The sequence below is a fragment of the Lutra lutra genome, chromosome 10 (assembly GCF_902655055.1).
Source record: "Lutra lutra chromosome 10, mLutLut1.2, whole genome shotgun sequence".
NCBI lineage: Eukaryota > Metazoa > Chordata > Mammalia > Carnivora > Mustelidae > Lutra > Lutra lutra.
The window spans coordinates 18414769-18431834 of record NC_062287.1 but is presented as its reverse complement, the minus strand read 5'-3'; the positions used below and the strand labels follow the sequence as shown (position 1 = coordinate 18431834).

At 43.0% G+C, this 17066-nt stretch overlaps 1 protein-coding gene across 5 annotated transcripts in view; it reads right to left on the bottom strand.

Annotated features, from left to right (window-relative positions):
- JHY (junctional cadherin complex regulator) overlaps nt 1-14435 on the bottom strand; it is a 59420-nt gene extending 44985 nt beyond the window's left edge. For 3 of the 5 annotated variants that reach the window (XM_047693365.1, XM_047693369.1, XM_047693370.1), the window contains exons 1-2: nt 14300-14435; nt 11396-11808 (exon numbers count right to left, since the gene is read on the bottom strand). In XM_047693365.1, coding sequence (XP_047549321.1) covers nt 11396-11712 — 317 coding nt within the window. In that variant the 5' untranslated portion in view covers nt 11713-11808; nt 14300-14435. Of the gene's footprint in view, nt 1-11395; nt 11809-13887; nt 14131-14299 lie in introns of those variants that run through there. The other 2 variants (XM_047693366.1, XM_047693368.1) reach the window with 2 other exon arrangements.
- Between the last annotated feature and the right edge of the window lie 2631 nt (nt 14436-17066).

Below are 17066 nucleotides of genomic sequence, written 5' to 3'. Positions count from 1 at the left end.
TCCTTCCTTGAGTATAGTAGATGCAATCCTCTAATCAAAAAGAAAATGTAAATCACCTAGGCTTTTTATGCTACTTGATATTCCCGTTTACAGAGGACATAATTTTATGCTGGATAAACAAATGAATGGTGCCCCGGCTACTGATTTACTTCTCTTAATGTGGCCCTGGATGTCTTTTGATTTGAGGTAAAGCAAAAATTAGAGTGAGAAGACAAAACTCCTGTGTCTTGCTAAACTGTCATTTTGAATTAAGATGGAGAACTTCTTGGGATACCTGGGTGGCTCGGTCAGTTAAGGATCTGTTTTCAGCTCAGGTCATGATCCCAGAGTTCTTGGATCGAGTCCCATGTGGGTCTCCTTGCTCAGTGGGGAGCCTGCTTCTCCCTCTCCCTCTGCCGACACCCCTGCTTGTGTATGCTTTCTCTCTCTGACAAATAAGTAAAATCTAAAAAAAAAAAAAGAAAAGAAAAGAAAAGATGGAGGACTTCTTGGAGTAGGCTGCTCTGCTTTCTCCACCAAGGGAAGAAAAATGATATTCTCTTCCATCAAAATGCCTGAATGGAGATGGTGCACATTTGTTGGGAAGTTAGATATCAAATTATGCAACTCACCCCATGTCCTAAGCATCATGGGTTACCTGCCTCTGGGTTTTTTGAGGAGGAGGTTTCTCCTGTGTGATGTCTTATGAACTCACACTGTGTTTTAGCCTTGTCTAGAGAGCCTTTGCTCTCTAGGTCTCATTGGGCATAGAGTGGGACGTGGAGTGGTCCAACAGGGCACAGTCTGGACTTGGGACTGGACAGACCTGGGCTCAAGTTCTGGGTCTGTCATTATCTGTGCATAAAATTATGCCATCTCTGAGCTAGTTTTTCTTGTCCTTAAGTAGCAATTATATTCTGGTTACTTCTCAGGATTGCATAAACATCAGAATGAGACAATGTATCTTAACGTTCTGTATTTGTGCTTACTTTGCCTTTCACTATGCTAACTTTGGCTCTTCACCCAGTTACAGTTCTGGGCGGCAGGGTCTGAGTCTTCCTTCCTTCCCTAATCTCTACCTGAGTGCTCAAGCCTGTGCTCTGGACAGAGGAGTTAATGAGTATTTCTCAAATAACTGAGCCTCTAAAATTACTTGAGTCAACACAAATGTAGTATCAGATATCAATTTTTAAAAACCCAATAGTAGTCCATTAGAATCTACACATGCAGAAAAGCTTGCAAATTAGTGAATGATTTTTGGGCCTATCATGTGATGAGTTAAACATAAGCGTGATTGTTTAGGTGGGAAAGAACAGATTAAGGGGTACCTTGGTTCCATCTTTGAGTAAGTAAAGATATGAATTTTTTTTAAAGATTTATTTATTTGACAGAGAGAGATCACAAGTAGGCAGAGAGGCAGGCAGAGAGAGATGGGGAAGCAGGCTCCCTGCTGAGCAGAAAGCCCGATGTGGGGCTCGATCCCAGGACCCTGAGACCATGACCTGAGCCGAAGGCAGAGGCTTAACCCACTGAGCCACCCAGGCACCCCAGAATGTGATGCTTTTAAAGAACAGATTCTGAACGGATCAAAGGAGGGTTGAGGAGAGCTCACGGGGAAGCAGAGGTAAGATCCTGAAGGACTCTGTAAACTCTGTGAAGGAATTTGGCTTACCTATGTTAACTTGAGAGTCTGGCTTTGAGCAAAAATAATTAGAGCGCAAAGATGTTAGTAAGATCTAAATACTTCTGGAGAGCCCAGGTGATGAGTTTTTGGAAGGGATTATCTACAGAGGCGTTTTTGTTTGCTTGTTTTTTGTGAAGTTTTAGGATAGCTAGCCTTCTTCTTTGCACTCTTTAAAGCAGGGGTTGGTACTCTTTGAAAGTGAGTATCCAGGAGCGTTTGGGTGGCTCGGCTGCCTGACCTTCAGCTCAGGTCGTGATCCCGGGGTCCTGGGATTGAGTTACCATGTGAACAGGTGCAATTCTTTAACGTCTCTGTGCCTTAGCTTGCATGTCAGTGAAATGAGATAACAGTACCTATCTCAGGGTGCCGTTGAGAGGATTAAGTGAGTGAATACATACGAATGCTTACACATCCGTGACACAGGGTAAGTACCCCATGAGGGCTGGCTAGCTAGGACCACCTCTGCCCGCGAGCTCCGTGGCCATTCTTTGCCCTGTGTTGCATTCAGTCACCATGACACGATGCGTGTTGTGTCGTGCATTGTGCTTCCTGTGGGTGGATCTCAAGGGATTCTTCTCTCCCTGGGGCTCAAGTTATTTCCAGGGCTCGGAGCTGTGTTGTGATGCACTCAGGGGCACCTTTGTGGCTTGAAGGAACTAACCTTTATCTTCAAAAATCCGATTTTCGTTACCATGCCTTAGGCACCTGTGGATGACCTGTTTGAACTATAGTTTAGGAAATGGGACTAAGAAATTTCAGCCACACGATGAAATATTTTAAGAACCTGCTGAGTGCTGATGAGGAAGATAAAACTGGGAGAATTAAAGGACTTTAGATCTTCAGAAAGAACTGTAATTTCTGGGGCGCCTGGGTGGCTCTGTGGGTTAAGCCTCTGCCTTCCGCTCAGGTCATGGTCTCAGGGTCCTGGGATCGAGCCCCACATCAGGCTCTCTGCTCAGCAGGGAGCCTGCTTCCCTTCCTCTCTCTCTCTCTCTCTGCCTGCCTCTCTGCCTACTTGTGATCTCTCTCTGTCAAATAAATAAATAAAATTAAAAAGAAAGAAAAAACTGTAATTTCTGGTCTCAACAGATCACCTTTCTTAAATACCCCTAGAGGTATATCACACATTGCAGAAGGACTGGTGTCTTAAGTGGAACCCAAGCAATACAAAGGCTTTGGGAACAAATCAGAAAAAAAAAAAAAAATGAATTGCTTTGATTGAGAAGAATGTTTCTAAACCAAACGTGGGAAGAGAAACTCTAATAATGGATCCCGAAGAAATCTGAATCTGAAAATGCGGCTTTTCTAAGAGCTTTAATTACACTGCCCCATTTACACCTGCAATGACGGTCTCCAAGTGTTCCCTCCGTCCCCTTTCTAGATGGAAACTCTATGTCGAAACAAATGTTTTGCAAAATCATGAGCCCGGGAGGCTGTAATACTTCACAGAAACAAATCTAATGTTTGAAATAGAACATTGATACTGAAGAACCCCATTGTGCTGAGCTTGTGTGCTAAGAAGCTCAATTAGGTTTCGTGGTCCAGGTCAACGCAGTGGAACAAAATGAGTGTGAAGTGCTCCTTCATCAGTAATCATCTGCACACAAAACACACACTTCTCTTCCTCCCCATTTGATAGAAAGGTTACACAGACAATGCATGCACAACTCTTTTGTTGCTGTTCAGACAACAGATGCCAGGTCTCCTCTTCAGATGCCTAGGTGAGACCTGGATGCAGAGAGGAAGGGGAGGTGGTCTTGTACGCATACGCCATGATATTTGCAGGCTTTAATGGACCATATCTGAGTACTCACTGTACTCAAGTTCAAGCAAAATAAAATCAAATCTCCATTTAATGAAGAGCCTCATATTTAGTGGAGCATTCAATCAAAAAATTACTAAAATTAGAGCATGTTTCTAGTACAATTAACATCCTTTGCACTCATAATAAAATATTCAATAACTGGCCATTTTGCCTGTTGAGGAGGTGAATAAAAGCACTGCTATTAATCATTTAGCTGTTATTTATTTGCCACTTTATTTTAAGTAGGCAGTTAAATGGAACTGCACATGTTATTATTGATTTAGGTTTAATTTAATCCTTTTAAACAGAACAATTATTCCCAATTTATATGCCATTAAATCTTTTATGCATATGAACTGCAAATTCAATTTTTGCCTAAGTGTAAAGTTTTTAAAGCTTCTTTAAGGAACTATAAAACTGACAGTTATTTCCAAGGATTTCTGAATCCTAGGCTCCTCTTAATCTTTTTATCAATGGCTTTTAAGTAAATCAAATGAAATAAATCCAAAGGATTAAAAAAAAATCACTTTTGCAAGCACGAAGAAAATGGTCCCATAAACACACTGATGCACTTCAAGTAGGTTGTTTACCATGCAGGAAATTTCATTTAATGTAGGCATCCTGCTTACAAAAAATTAAGCATTTTAATTGGAAAAAAGTTGCTTTAATGAACCGAAGGCCAGACTGTCTACAGAAGCACACTCAAAAGCAGAAGTGTGGATTGTTACCTAGTGAACATAATTTACAGCAGTTATATAATTTGGATAATTCCAACCAGAGTCCCTTCTTTGTCTCTGACAACAGATTTATGGCTGCAAAATAACCGGATATTTGCCCCGCGTTCTTATAAGTACCAGCCTTGATTCAAGGATAGTCTGGGAGGTGAATGAAAACAAATGATCTAAAGAACACAGGGTCATAATTGGGATGTAAAATTCTCGTACCTCACTTCTCTTATGTGAAACAAAGCCTGAGTCTTCACAGGGGAAATGATGTATGACCCAGTATTTAGAAACACAATTCCTCGCATTCAGGGAGAGTCTACAGTGCTCATGCCAGGAATTTTCCATGGCCCTCTTGGATGTCCTTTTCATTCTCCAGAAACAGCAGCTTAGAAGCCTTGGATTTATGAAATTTGTAGGCGTTTACGCTCTCTGTAGATAGAATTTCCTGTCTTTTATTTGTTTTGTTGTATTATTTGTCAAAGATTTGTTTATCCAGAGAGCGAGCACGAGAGAGCCAGGGTGGGTGGGGGAGGGGGAAGTGGAAAAAAAATATATCTCAAGCCGACTCCCTGCTGAGCACAGACTCTCTGCAGGGCTCAATCTCAGGACCCTGAGGCCATGACCTGAGCCGAAATCAAGAGTTGGATGCTTAACCCACTGAGCCACCTAGGCATCCCATCGAATTTCCTGTCTTCTAAGTGTCTGATATTGACAGCATTGTAATTGCAAGGAAGCCGTGTGTCATGAGAAAGGCAATGGAAGGACAGGCCTCGAAATGTGGGTCCCAGTCCACATTTTGCCACTGCCCGGCCGTGGGTACTTGGGTGAATCTCTTCCCCACCCTAGGCGTTGGGTTCCTCCTGCGGACAGTAAGGAGAAGAGGCTGTGCTTTATGAGCCTGGCAGCTCGGAGGACCCGTAGTGTTATTTGCTGGATTACAACCATCATGCAAAATTCAGCAATGGTATATAAGCATTGGAAAAAGCACTCATTTTAAATTCAGTAGATTAAACATGTAGAATAATTAAAGCTCTCTATATTTTCACACTTGCCGGGGAGTAGAAATAATACAGTTAAGGTCAGGAATTAAACTAGTCCTTTACTAACTTGCTTACAAGCCTCTTAATCGTCTTGATAACCTCGCAGGATTGTAGGGGAGGGGACTTAAAACAATACTTGGGGCGGTTTTCAAACTCACCGTTTATTTACTAATTTAGCACCAAAAGCCTCCCGATTTTGAAATAAGCTAGAAAGGAACTCGTGGTTGTCTCTGAGGGCATTACACCCCAGGCCACTGCAGTGTTAGCATTTCTGGCGGGGCCTCTGCCTTTAACAGACACAAGCTATGCCCACGCACACACTTGACTTCCGTCCCTGTCTGCTCATCTGTTGTGATGGCACCATGCCTGCCCTGGGAGAGCACCAGGGCTTAAAGACGGTAGCGTTTGCGAGCGGATGGTTGCACAGACAACAGAAATGACGCATGCCTGCGACGGAAAGTCACTTCTCCCGTATAACCATTCCCCAGTGATCAGAAATAACTCAAATGCTGTAGCCATCCCTAAAATATTGTGTGAAGGATGTAGTGTAATGTACATGAAGTGCACAGCCGACCCAGGGCCTTAAATTGAAAATCTATCTTGGAAAGTCCATAAATATCAACATGGACGAATGTTTCTAGACACCGACAGGGATGCACGTGGGCTCCTGGAAACTCCCACAGTGTTCTTAGCAATTTTAGAATCTTAAACATGCCCTCGGGTGTTATCTTTACCCTCCTAAGCAGCACAAACAACAACAAGAAAGCAAACACACTCTACAACACCTGTGTGAGAAAAGTCTGCCGTCAGTTTCCCAGTCCCAGTGTGTTCTACGGAACAGTCTGGAAAACGTGTGGGGAAATGAAAAGGCTGAGTTTTGGTCTTTACTCAGTCTCTCTCTACTCACTGTTTCGGTTCCCCAGTACTGCTGTTTGAACCCTTCCCCTGATTTTTGTATTATTAATCAGAAATAATATATATAAAAGCATTTGAGAGGAAGATCCTAGACCACCACAACACAATAAAAATGCAGATTATTATTACCGAGTCCCTTTCTTATTTTTAGACAATTCTGGGCATAAAAAGTTAAGAACTGCTCATTTTGCCTTCTCTCCTGCCCAGTAATTTCTCTCACAAGGTGGTTCGTTAGAATATGGGATCTTTGGGACGCCTGGGTGGCTCAGTGGGTTGGGCCGCTGCCTTCGGCTGGGGTCATGATCTCAGGGTCCTGGGATCGAGTCCCACATCGGGCTCTCTGCTTGGCAGGGAGCCTACTTCCCTCTCTCTCTCTGCCTGCCTCTCTGTCTACTTGTGATCTCTGTCTGTCAAATAAATAAATAAAATCTTAAAAAAAAAAAAAAGAATATGGGATCTTTGGTGAAGGCTATCATTCCCAAATGATGTGAAAGACCTCTACAGACCTTAATGAATGAAAACATCTCTCTTTCCCAGGAGAGGTCCTGAGGAATACCGGAGACTATGACCTGGCTACCCAAAGCAAAATACAATTAATGTTGGTTTATTCCGAAGGCACAGTATCTTTGAAACACTTTTATTACTTTACTAAAATGTGTGATTTTCCATGTATATTTACTCTGGCCTCAGTTGAGTCCATATGGAAATTGTTACAGCCTTAATTTCTGCTAGATTGTAAAACTGAATCCTTTATCGGATCAGCCCTGATCACCTATCTAGATAACTTATAATTAGAGGCTCAGGCTTTGGTTAGGGAAGCACTTATTCAGCTCAATTCCTGGTTCTGCCCCTTGGTAACTACATATACCTAGGCAGCTGTCAGAGACTTGGTTCCTTATCTGCAAAATGGGGGTAATAATGCATAAGAGGCTCTTGCGAGGATAAATACAATAGTATATATAATGCAACTAGTTCTACAAATGGTAGCTAATTACATATAAGTATTCTTATTAAACACGTATACTAGGTACTGTACCGCTGCCCTCTAATTTTTTTAATCATATAAGGTTTCAGAGGCCCCAGGACTGAAGAAGTTATTTCCAGTGCTCGAGGAATTACATTGATCTCTTTCTTCGCCACCGCCGAGTGTCCTAAGGCTAGCTGTGGAGTGGGTTTTAAGGATTATCACGTGGAGATCCTCTCTCCACTCTTGATTCATTCACTGTAGTCAATGCCGCTCCAATTTCCATTAAGTAAAAGGTTTTCTCTAATCCATATACATTGAACTGGGGCTTGACTTTGGTGAGATATAAAAGAGTAATTGCTTTGAGGAGGTTCTAGTAACATCAAAACAGAAAAGAAGGGCTCAAGTGATTTGTCAGGCAGCTTTTAAAATTGTTGTTTTTAATAGCAAGAAGAAAGATTTTTCATGGTTTTAAGGCAAGGCTTTGACTAATTTTTTTTTGAACTACAATTCCCAGAATGCCATCTACCTTATAAAAATGAAAGCTTACTTGAATTTCACATTGAGAGTCTGAGATTGATTTGTCTGTTTCACGGCTAGTGCACTACTCAGAGCCAAGCAACAGTGCACGTAGAAAACATTTCCAGGACTTAAGTGAAAGAAGCCAATAACTAAACTAACCCGAATAATATTTTTGAGGCATTATTTGGCTTAATGCTTCGGTTGTATTTTCCTTTGTAGTGGGGAACTGCTCCTCCTAATATTCGATGTCTCAAGCACTATTTCGCTGCCCAATAATTACTAGGGCTAAAAGCCATTCTAACCCTGAGGATGATCGTCTGTCGTTAAAGATTTCTAAGGCAAATTAGTCTAAGGAAAACAGCAATATTTACAGATCTCTGAATCAGAAGACGAAGACCTGAACCATAATTTTGATTTCTATAAGTATTTTTCTTTATTTTGATATATACTGAGTGGTATTTACATGGTCCTTGGGTAAAGAGCCAGGGGTAAAAGCTGCTACCTGAGCACCAGACTCAAAGAGGAAAAACTCAACTGTGAGGAAATGAGGTCCCTCCATGGGTCCTTGTTTTGGTTTCTCCAGAATGCCTAACTACTGCAAAACATCTTTCCTCTCCCCTCGTTTCTGGAAAAAGGAGAAAAAACAACAACAACAAATAACCCAGCAGTGAAACTACTACCATTTATTGCCTAGGAGGTTCTGACTCTCTTATATCAGAGCTAATGATAAAAACACAGCTTAGGGCATCGAGTCAGACTGCATGAGTTCCCTACTCCACCCCTCCGTCGATGTAATAAATGGGTATAAATAGAAGCCCTTTAAGCCTCATGTATAGCCTTTAACATGGGGATCACTACAGTGTCTCCCAACAGGGTTGCCATATGAATTAAATGAGATAATACACAAAGACTGTTTAGCATAGGGATGGGCTCGTGCTAATCAGTCTATAGATGCCAGCTATCGTTATGAGCACCTTAAAGTAACCTTTGGCTTCTCTTCTTCCTTCAGCCACCATATCTGATCTGTCAACAAGCCCTGTCAATTCATATACTCATTCTCCCCACACCTCCCCCCCATATATTGCCTATGTGGCAAATGAATAAAAGATTGCTAAGAAGGATACACACCCACGCAGGAGAACATATTGGTTATCTCTAAGGAGGCAGATGGGGGGGGCGGTTTGAGAAGGGGAACAAGGAGGTTTTATTGTTGATGTTTTATGTCTATAAAAAATATATATGAGGGGCGCCTGGGTGGTGCAGTCAGTTGAGTGTCCAACCCTTGGTTTTGGCTCAGGTCATGATCTCAGGGTCCTGGGCAGGGTCCTGGGATTGAGCCCCACATTGGGCTCTGCAATTGGTGCAGAATCTGCTTGAGTTTCTTTCCCTCTCCCTCTGCCCCCTCACTTATGTGTGCATTCTCTCTAAAATATATTAATTAAAAAATAAATATCTGAAATAAATATGGCAATAAGGGTTATATGGTATTTTTCTGTACTTTTTTTTTTTTGGTGCAAAATGGTTGTACTTTTCTTTAGGTTAGAATTTCGTCACCATTTAACCAACATCGACAACAAAATCACAAACGTTCTCCCACAGCACTGTACTCACTGTTCAACAAGTTACTTGATCTGTGTTTGCCTCATTTTCCTTATCTGTAAAATGGGAAGACCAGCATTTTTCTGGCAGGATGACAAGGAAGAATTAAATGAAATTATGGATGGGCCTTTAAAAAGAGATACTGTTGTCTTGGTTGTAATTGTGATTATCATCGGGTAGTTTCTTAGTCTGTCGTGAGTTTACTCTCTAATTCAGAATGCGCCGGCTTGTAGGATAATCTTCCTCAAACACAGCTAACTCTCTCAGGTCTCCCCCAAGAACCTGTATTCTCTCCCCCTGCTGTAGCAGGGGAGGCCATCCGGCTGATGCTTCCCTGAGCCCCTCTCCCTCCCCCAGCGCTGGGGTGGTCCCTTGCTCATGCCACCTAACATTTGCACTGTACTTCGAGATCCCTAAGAAGCAAGTGAGCTTGATTCTGCCCGATAATGTTGCAGTGGAAGAAATAAGGAGGGAAAGCAGAAAGGAAGAAAAAGACTCAGGGTTGGGCTCTAATTCTGGTTCCCGCAGGTGCCCTTGCTGGGACTGTCTTGCTGAGACAGGTTGTAGGTTCTGTGTTCAATGCCCTGTCTGGGATGTGGGCTGGTTGCACACACGAGGCCCCTACATCAGGCCCCTTACATAGTCCTCTTTCCCTATGCTCAGAACAAATCCTCTGCCATCACGTGGGGCTTGAATGTGTCACACGTTCACTCTAATTTGGTTCTTGTTTCCACATTTTATCTTCTCTCCAAAACCCTGCCTGCCCAAGTTCTAGGCCTTCTAAGAAATTTTCCTCAATATATTTTACCCATTTAAAACAAAACAAAACAAAACTGGGCGCCTGGGTGGCTCAGTGGGTTAAGCCTCTGCCTTCAGCTCAGGTCATGGTCTCAGGGTCCTGAGATCGAGCCCCACATCGGGCTCTCTGCTCAGCGGGGAGCCTGCTTCCTCCTCTCTCTCTCTGCCTACTTGTGATCTCTGTCTGCCAAATAAATAAAAATATTAAAATGTCCAACACTTATTTTAAAAATAAACTAACATCTATAACTTATAAAGTGCTAGTCACTGTTCTACATTGTGTATTTTTGCATTTATTTTATCCTCAAAACTCTGTGAAGTAACTAGTGTCATCCCATTCTAGTGATGAGGGAACTGAGGCACAGAGAGATTAACTGGACTTGGCCAACTTACACAGCTAGTACGTGGCAGAATTTGAACCCAGATGGTCTGCTTCGGACTACATACTTTGTCGCCCCATGAAAACCTCTTTCTAACAATAGCTTTAACTTCTTCCATGCTGTGTCGTATAGTTTTTTTCATTAAAACTGAGTAATCCACTACTTTATATTCTCTTATATTATTTGGTCACTCATAGCATTATGTTAACACCCTATAAATACCGATTATTAGAAATTAAATCCTTACACGATTATGTAAGCCCCGGGAGGTAGACCTTCAAAAACTCGGGTAGGACTGCATTCCCAGAATGTACTCACTGACACGGATAGCAGTCCTGGGAGATGGACAGGCCAGATCAATGACAGTTGAGAAAAGTGAGCCACAAAAGAGTTAAGTGACTTATTCCAAATTATACACCGAACAGCAGTGCCTGGACCCAATCAACACCACCTGATTCCAAGTCATGGCACTTTTCTATAGCAGGCTTTCTGGAATTTCTCCAAGGTCAGGTCATAGCAGTGGAGACACTTGGAATATAGACAGGAAGCAAGGAGTGGAAGGAGTACATACGCCCTTATTCATGCCTTGTCTTTTGCATTTTTTTAAAAGGATTTTATTTAATTATTTGACAGAGAGATCACCAGTAGGCAGAGAGGCAGGCAGAGAGAGGGGGAAGCAGACTCCCCGCTGAGCAGAGAGCCCCATGCAGCTCCATCCCAGGACCCTGGGATCATGACCTGAGCCGAAGGCAGGGGCTTAACCCACTGAGCCACGCAGGTGCCCCTTTTGCATATTTTTTATTTTAAAAAGGGCGTGGCAAAAATCCTGGCTTCAAGCTGTCCTTAGTTGATTGGGACCTGTCCCACATACATTACAAGGAGTTCATTACCATAGCCTGTCCTCACTGTCGCTTGTGATCTACCAGTGATGACCTGACAATACATTTCAGGACCCACTGTTCTCGTACACAAGCCAGTTCCTTACCTGTTGTCCATGCCATTGCTCCGGGGGTGGAGGTTTTCTCGGCCATTCTTCCGTGCAACTTTTCTGCTTGCCTCCTCTTCCGTCTCACTCAGACTTTCCTCCTCTAAGCTGTCCGGCTCCATATTGTTGTCTCGGATTTGGTCTTCAAGCTGGGACTTACTCTCTTGAGTGAAGCTTCCCGAATCAGATTCCAAGGAGTCTTTTGAAATCAGATGTAAGTCCTTCTGAAAAGGTGGCTCTGTGGACTGGATCTTTAAGTTGGTATGATGAACAGGAGATTGAATTGAGAGCTTGGGAATTAATTTACTATGACTCATTTTGGAAACATACAAATGTGAATATGAACACAGATATTCTTGATGATAGGAGCAGTTGGCTTGAATATTTAAAGTTGTGGTTTACAAAGGCATTACCTAAAAAAAAAAAATTGTATTTATGTCACTTTGTGACTACTGAATTCTCTTTAATTTCAATGTTAATCAAACATTTAAGTGAGCAGAACCCTGTTACATTATCTGCAGCCTTTTGTATGTACGCTTTTGTCTGAGGAAGGTCTATTGGAAAACCTATTGTGTTTTTCTCTCTACAGAAACATATCTGATGTGGAGTTCATAAACAGCCTGAGTAATCAAATACAGCTTTATTGAGGAAATCAAATGGCTGGATTCCTTTTTCTACCGTCCAAGGGCCTATTACACACAAGCCTAGATAAAGCTAAATGGTTAATTATGGAGGGTACTTCGATAGCTTTATTTCAAATACCCAGGGCACCAACATAAATATGTCACATTTAGGAGTATTTATGAATAGAGTAAAACAGATTTCGGTTCTACCTTTTGAAAAGCAAAGGAGAGAGTGGAGAAGAGAGTGAGGAAGAGAGTGGTTTCCATAGTTGGAACTGTAAAGAGGGAAGCTGTTTTATGCCTAAATCTATATTGGCTGGTTTCATCATTTAGAAGACATTTTGGATCCCCGGTTGCCACTAGATAGGAATGAGTAATTTAGGTGGACATTACATGGAGATTAATATCAGCTTAATCTGTGTGTGTGTGTGTGTGTGTGTGTGTACAGTGATTACAACTGTCTAATGCAAAATTTGGAGGTTTTGTGAATCCTGCCACTAAGTGATTCGTAGCAGAGGCTGAATGTCTGCCTACCTGAAAAGGATGTTGTCCTTGAGAATATTGGGTGGGTGGGAGATTGGCCAGAGTAACAGCTAGGGTCCCTTCTAACACTCTTAAGTGTGTGATTCTAAGTGAGCCTTCCTTGTTTCAGAGGGCTGTCATGAAGACCCATGAGATGGTTTATGGAAAGGGTGCTCTAAGTTCGTATCAGATTGAAAGGAGATGATGATTTTGGATTGTGCTTCCTTTCATCTCTCCCCGGCATTTCTATTTTGCTCAGTCTTCTATCTCACTGCCTTTGTGCCATCTTTTTCCCCCCATAGGTCAGACAACTGAAACTTTTTACCGTCCGAGATTCCTATAACATTTTCTAAGGGCTTGCTCCTATTCTTTTGGCAAATGCTGGCTTTAATTAGATAACATGAGCTTATTCCTATTTCTTGCACTGTGAGTAATGTTGACCTCATTGCTAACACCATCAAACACCTTAGAGGAAAGTGCTTTAACAAACAAGACAGACAAAAGGTAGCATTCAGATTTAAATGCATACCAAGTGGTTTTCTTATTAATTTGAAGTTCCCCAAGCTGGTATTATACATATAAACAATATATTATTGTTTAACCATACAGACTGCTTTGCTGTATCATCTTATTTTAAAAATACATAGTGTGCCCTATCTTATTACTTTAATATTGACAAGTAGATGAACTCTTGCTTTTTAGGGAGTCTTAGAAAGCAGCAAATCCAAGCACTAACTAGCATTTAACAGAAACAGTTTGTATAAACATCTGTAAGAGTTTTACTGAATGAGTTTAAGTCACTGTACTTGGGATTGTTAAAGAAAAAGCTTAAAATAATCATTCTATTTCAATTTGGTATTGCTCATGAAATCAGTCAGTCCTCTCAATTGTTCTCCTTAAACGAGATAGACTAAGATTTCTTATGTGATAACACATTTTTTAAAAGTCCATAGAAGATAATTTTGTGGTAATTAGTGAAATCTGGAATAGTGCAGAGAATACAAAGCCGAACTAGCAAAGCTGGGGCTTTGCTGAGGCCTGATCTTATACAGGCATGAGATTAAAGAAGGAAAAGCTGGCATCTCCAGTACATTAGCAAGTAGGCATTTTACATGCAATGAATGTGGCTCCCTAGTGGCACAATTGTTTTTCACTGAAATTTCTGACCGAGAGAGAGGCTGACAGTCTCGTTACAAAAGTAAACAAGGCAGACTGGGGTGTCGCCAGTGGTATCCAGGCACTAAGACGCAGCCAGTTCCCTCGGGTTCCCTTCAAGGCCTTGGGTCTCTTCCTCTAGTAGCGGGAGGAACGAATTTCCTTCTGTAGGTGAAAAGGAACCCTGCTCACTCTGGCCAAGATGAAAGGTAGAGAAAAAGTTGCCCTATTGTGGAACAGCCCAGAAGCTGCCCATAAGGGATGATCGGTTTGTTTTCTATCTTTTTTCTGATGGACAAAACCTAGCAGCAAAGGCGTTTTAAGATCAAGGAGGTGACAGGTGGGGACGGGGGAGGGGTGGTCTGGTGCCCCGGACTGGTCTTTATCAACAGAAGACAGGGCTGCTCTGGGAGTCTCGGCACCAAAGTCTCTCCAGGTGCCGGCCTCTGGGTCCTTGTGCCTGCCTTGCCACGGTCCCGCCTTCCCGCCCGGGCCCCAAAGTTGCGGTTCTCCTGGTCCCGATCCAGTTTCCTCTGGAGATTTCCTGCTGTCCCCCCCAACCCCAGTCCCAGTCCTTCCCATTTCCCTTCCCCGGCGCGCGCACCCTCGTTCAGGAGGCAACCGCCTGTCACCTGCCCAGGGCTCCTCGGCGACCGCGACCCCTGCAGACCGCATCCTGCTGAGCCGCTACAGCCCCGCCCCACCCGCGTGGCAGGTGCTGCCGTGGAGACCGCGGCCAACAGAGCGTGCCGCCAGCCCGGCTCAGGGGGCGGGGCTCGGCTCAGGGGGCGGGGCCAGTGCGGTGGCCTTCCCCGTCCCGGAAGAGCGGGTGGGACCGGTTGTGAAGACTGTGTTGAAGGGCGGGGAACTCTGGGCCTGGCTGGTGTAGGGCCGTCCTGACTTCCCATGGTTGGAAAGCAAGGAAAGGCAGGCCACGGAGTGGGAGGAGATAATTCCGACAGATATTGCTAGAAGGGGCAAAGGACTCCTACAAATTAAGAAGGAAAATCCAGTGAAAGAATGGGTAAATGACTTGGACAGAAATCCAAATGGCAGATAAATATTTGTTTTTTGATTGAAAAGGTGCTTAATTCATTAATAATCAGAAGAGGCCAACTTAAAACCATACGGGATATCTATCACTCCATACTCCTCAGATGGGCGAAAGTCAAAAAGAGATAATCCCCAGGGTAGGGGAAGATGCGGAGCAAGGAACCCTCCTGCGCTACAGATGGGAGTGTGAAGTGGCGCGGCTGCTTTGGAAAATAGTTCAGGATTAGCTGGGATGTACCTATCCTGTGATAAACCAATTTCACTTATAGGTACCTACCTCTCAAACTTCTGTGCACCCAAACTGAAAACGACTGTCCAACCGTAGAACAGTTAATTAAAATGTGCTCTTCCATCCTCTAGCTTACTATATAACAGTGACAATGAATTAAATGCAGCAACAACACAGAGGGACTTTTAAAGATTTTATTTATTTGACAGAGATCACAAGTAGGCAGAGAGGCAGGCAGAGAGCGAGAGGGGGAAGCAGGCTCCCTGCTGAGCAGAGAGCCCGATGCGGGGCTCAATCCCAGGACCCTGGGACCATGACCTGAGCCGAAGGCAGAGGCTTTAACCCACTGAGCCACCCAGGCACCCCCATAGAGGGACTTTTAAAAGTCTGTCGGACTCCTGGTTTCAGCTCAGGTCATGATTTCAGAGCTGTGAGATGGAGCGGTGCGTGGGGCTCCCTGATCACTGAGGAAGTCTGCTTCTGTTTTCTTTCCCTCTCCCTTTGCCTGTCCTCTCTGCTTGGGCTGTCTCTCTCTGAAATAAAGAAATCTTTTTAAAAATGTTGAGGAAAAAACTCCTTAATATACACATTGTATGATTTTTATATATAAAAATTACAAACAGGAAAATTTAAACTGTACTGTATTTATGGATGTACAGTTAATGGAGAAAACTGAAAAGAAGCTAAGTGATTCTCATAAAGTTAGGACTGTGGTTAGCTAGGGGGGAGGGCATGTTGACACAGTGTTTGTGAGATTGCTGTTCCTACTTAATGCTAGTTACATAGATACTCACTTTATAATAGTTCATTAAGTTTATTTACACATATATATGTATATAGAATATTTAGTATTAAAAAGCCTTTAAAGAAGAGTAAAAAGGGATGTCTGGATGGCTCAGTTGTTAAGCATCTTCCTTCAGCTCAGGTCATGATCCCAGGGTCCTGGGATGGAGCCCCACATTGGCTCCCTGCTTAGCGGGAAGCCTGCTTTCCTTTCCCACTGCTTGAGTTCCTGATCTCGCTGTCTCTCTCTCTCTGTCAGATAAATAAAATCTTAAAAAAAAAAGAGAGTAAAAAAAAAAGTGTTGGGAATCATATTCACTTTAACATAGCATTAAAACCACAAGTAGATTTGAATAACTACTGCAAAGAGCTAAGAATGATTCCAGTTGCCTCATTCACGACAGGAAACAGAGAATTGGAAAATATCTTTATTACTCAATTTTACTCTTTTTTATCTGCTTTTTATTCGAGTTGGATATTTTATTTTTTAAAAAGATTATTTATTTGACAGAGATCACAAGTAGGCAGAGAGGCAGGCAGAGAGAGGGGGAAGCAGGCTCCCCACTGAGCAGAGAGCCCAATGCAGGGCTCAATCCCAGGACCCTGAGATCATGACCTGAGCCAAAGGCAGAGACTTTAACCCACTGAGCCACCCAGGCGCCCCTCTAGTTGGATATTTTAAAAAAGAAACTTCTTTGACAGCAGTTACCTTGTGTTATGACTATACAATGGAACCTCACTTAAGAAAGGAAAGCAAGGTAGCCAAAAACAGTGGGGGTATTCTGCCCAGTGTATGATACAAAGTAACATCAGAGCCACTACAAATGTGCCAACCAACCCCAAGCAGAAGGCTTTGTTCCCCAGAGCAGCTTCTGGAATATGTGAGGGCGTGGTTGCTGAGTCATTCCCTTGTCTGCCTCCTCTTCTGCTGGTCTGTGGGAACAGATGCTCTGGTTCTTGAGACTCATCAGGCGCGTTTGCACTCTCCAGAAGAGATTTTGTCCTGCTTTTCTGCAAATGATGCTTCCTGTGTGATTCAGGAATCTACCAATCCAGCACCTACTTTCGGAGACTGGTCACACACAGATGGAACACCCTGACCTTGATTTTCCCCCTCCCTCCTCTGGAATGGCTCTCCTGATTATTCTGGTTTAAAGCAACTAAAGGCTCAAAGAATAGTTCCGAGCAGCCGTAGTGGCCCAGTCAGGAGACGGAAGACACACCAAATTACTCGAACAGAAATCTCATGTGAAGATTTATCAACTGAAACTCTGAAAGGCGAGCAGGCATATCGCTTAGAAGGAAG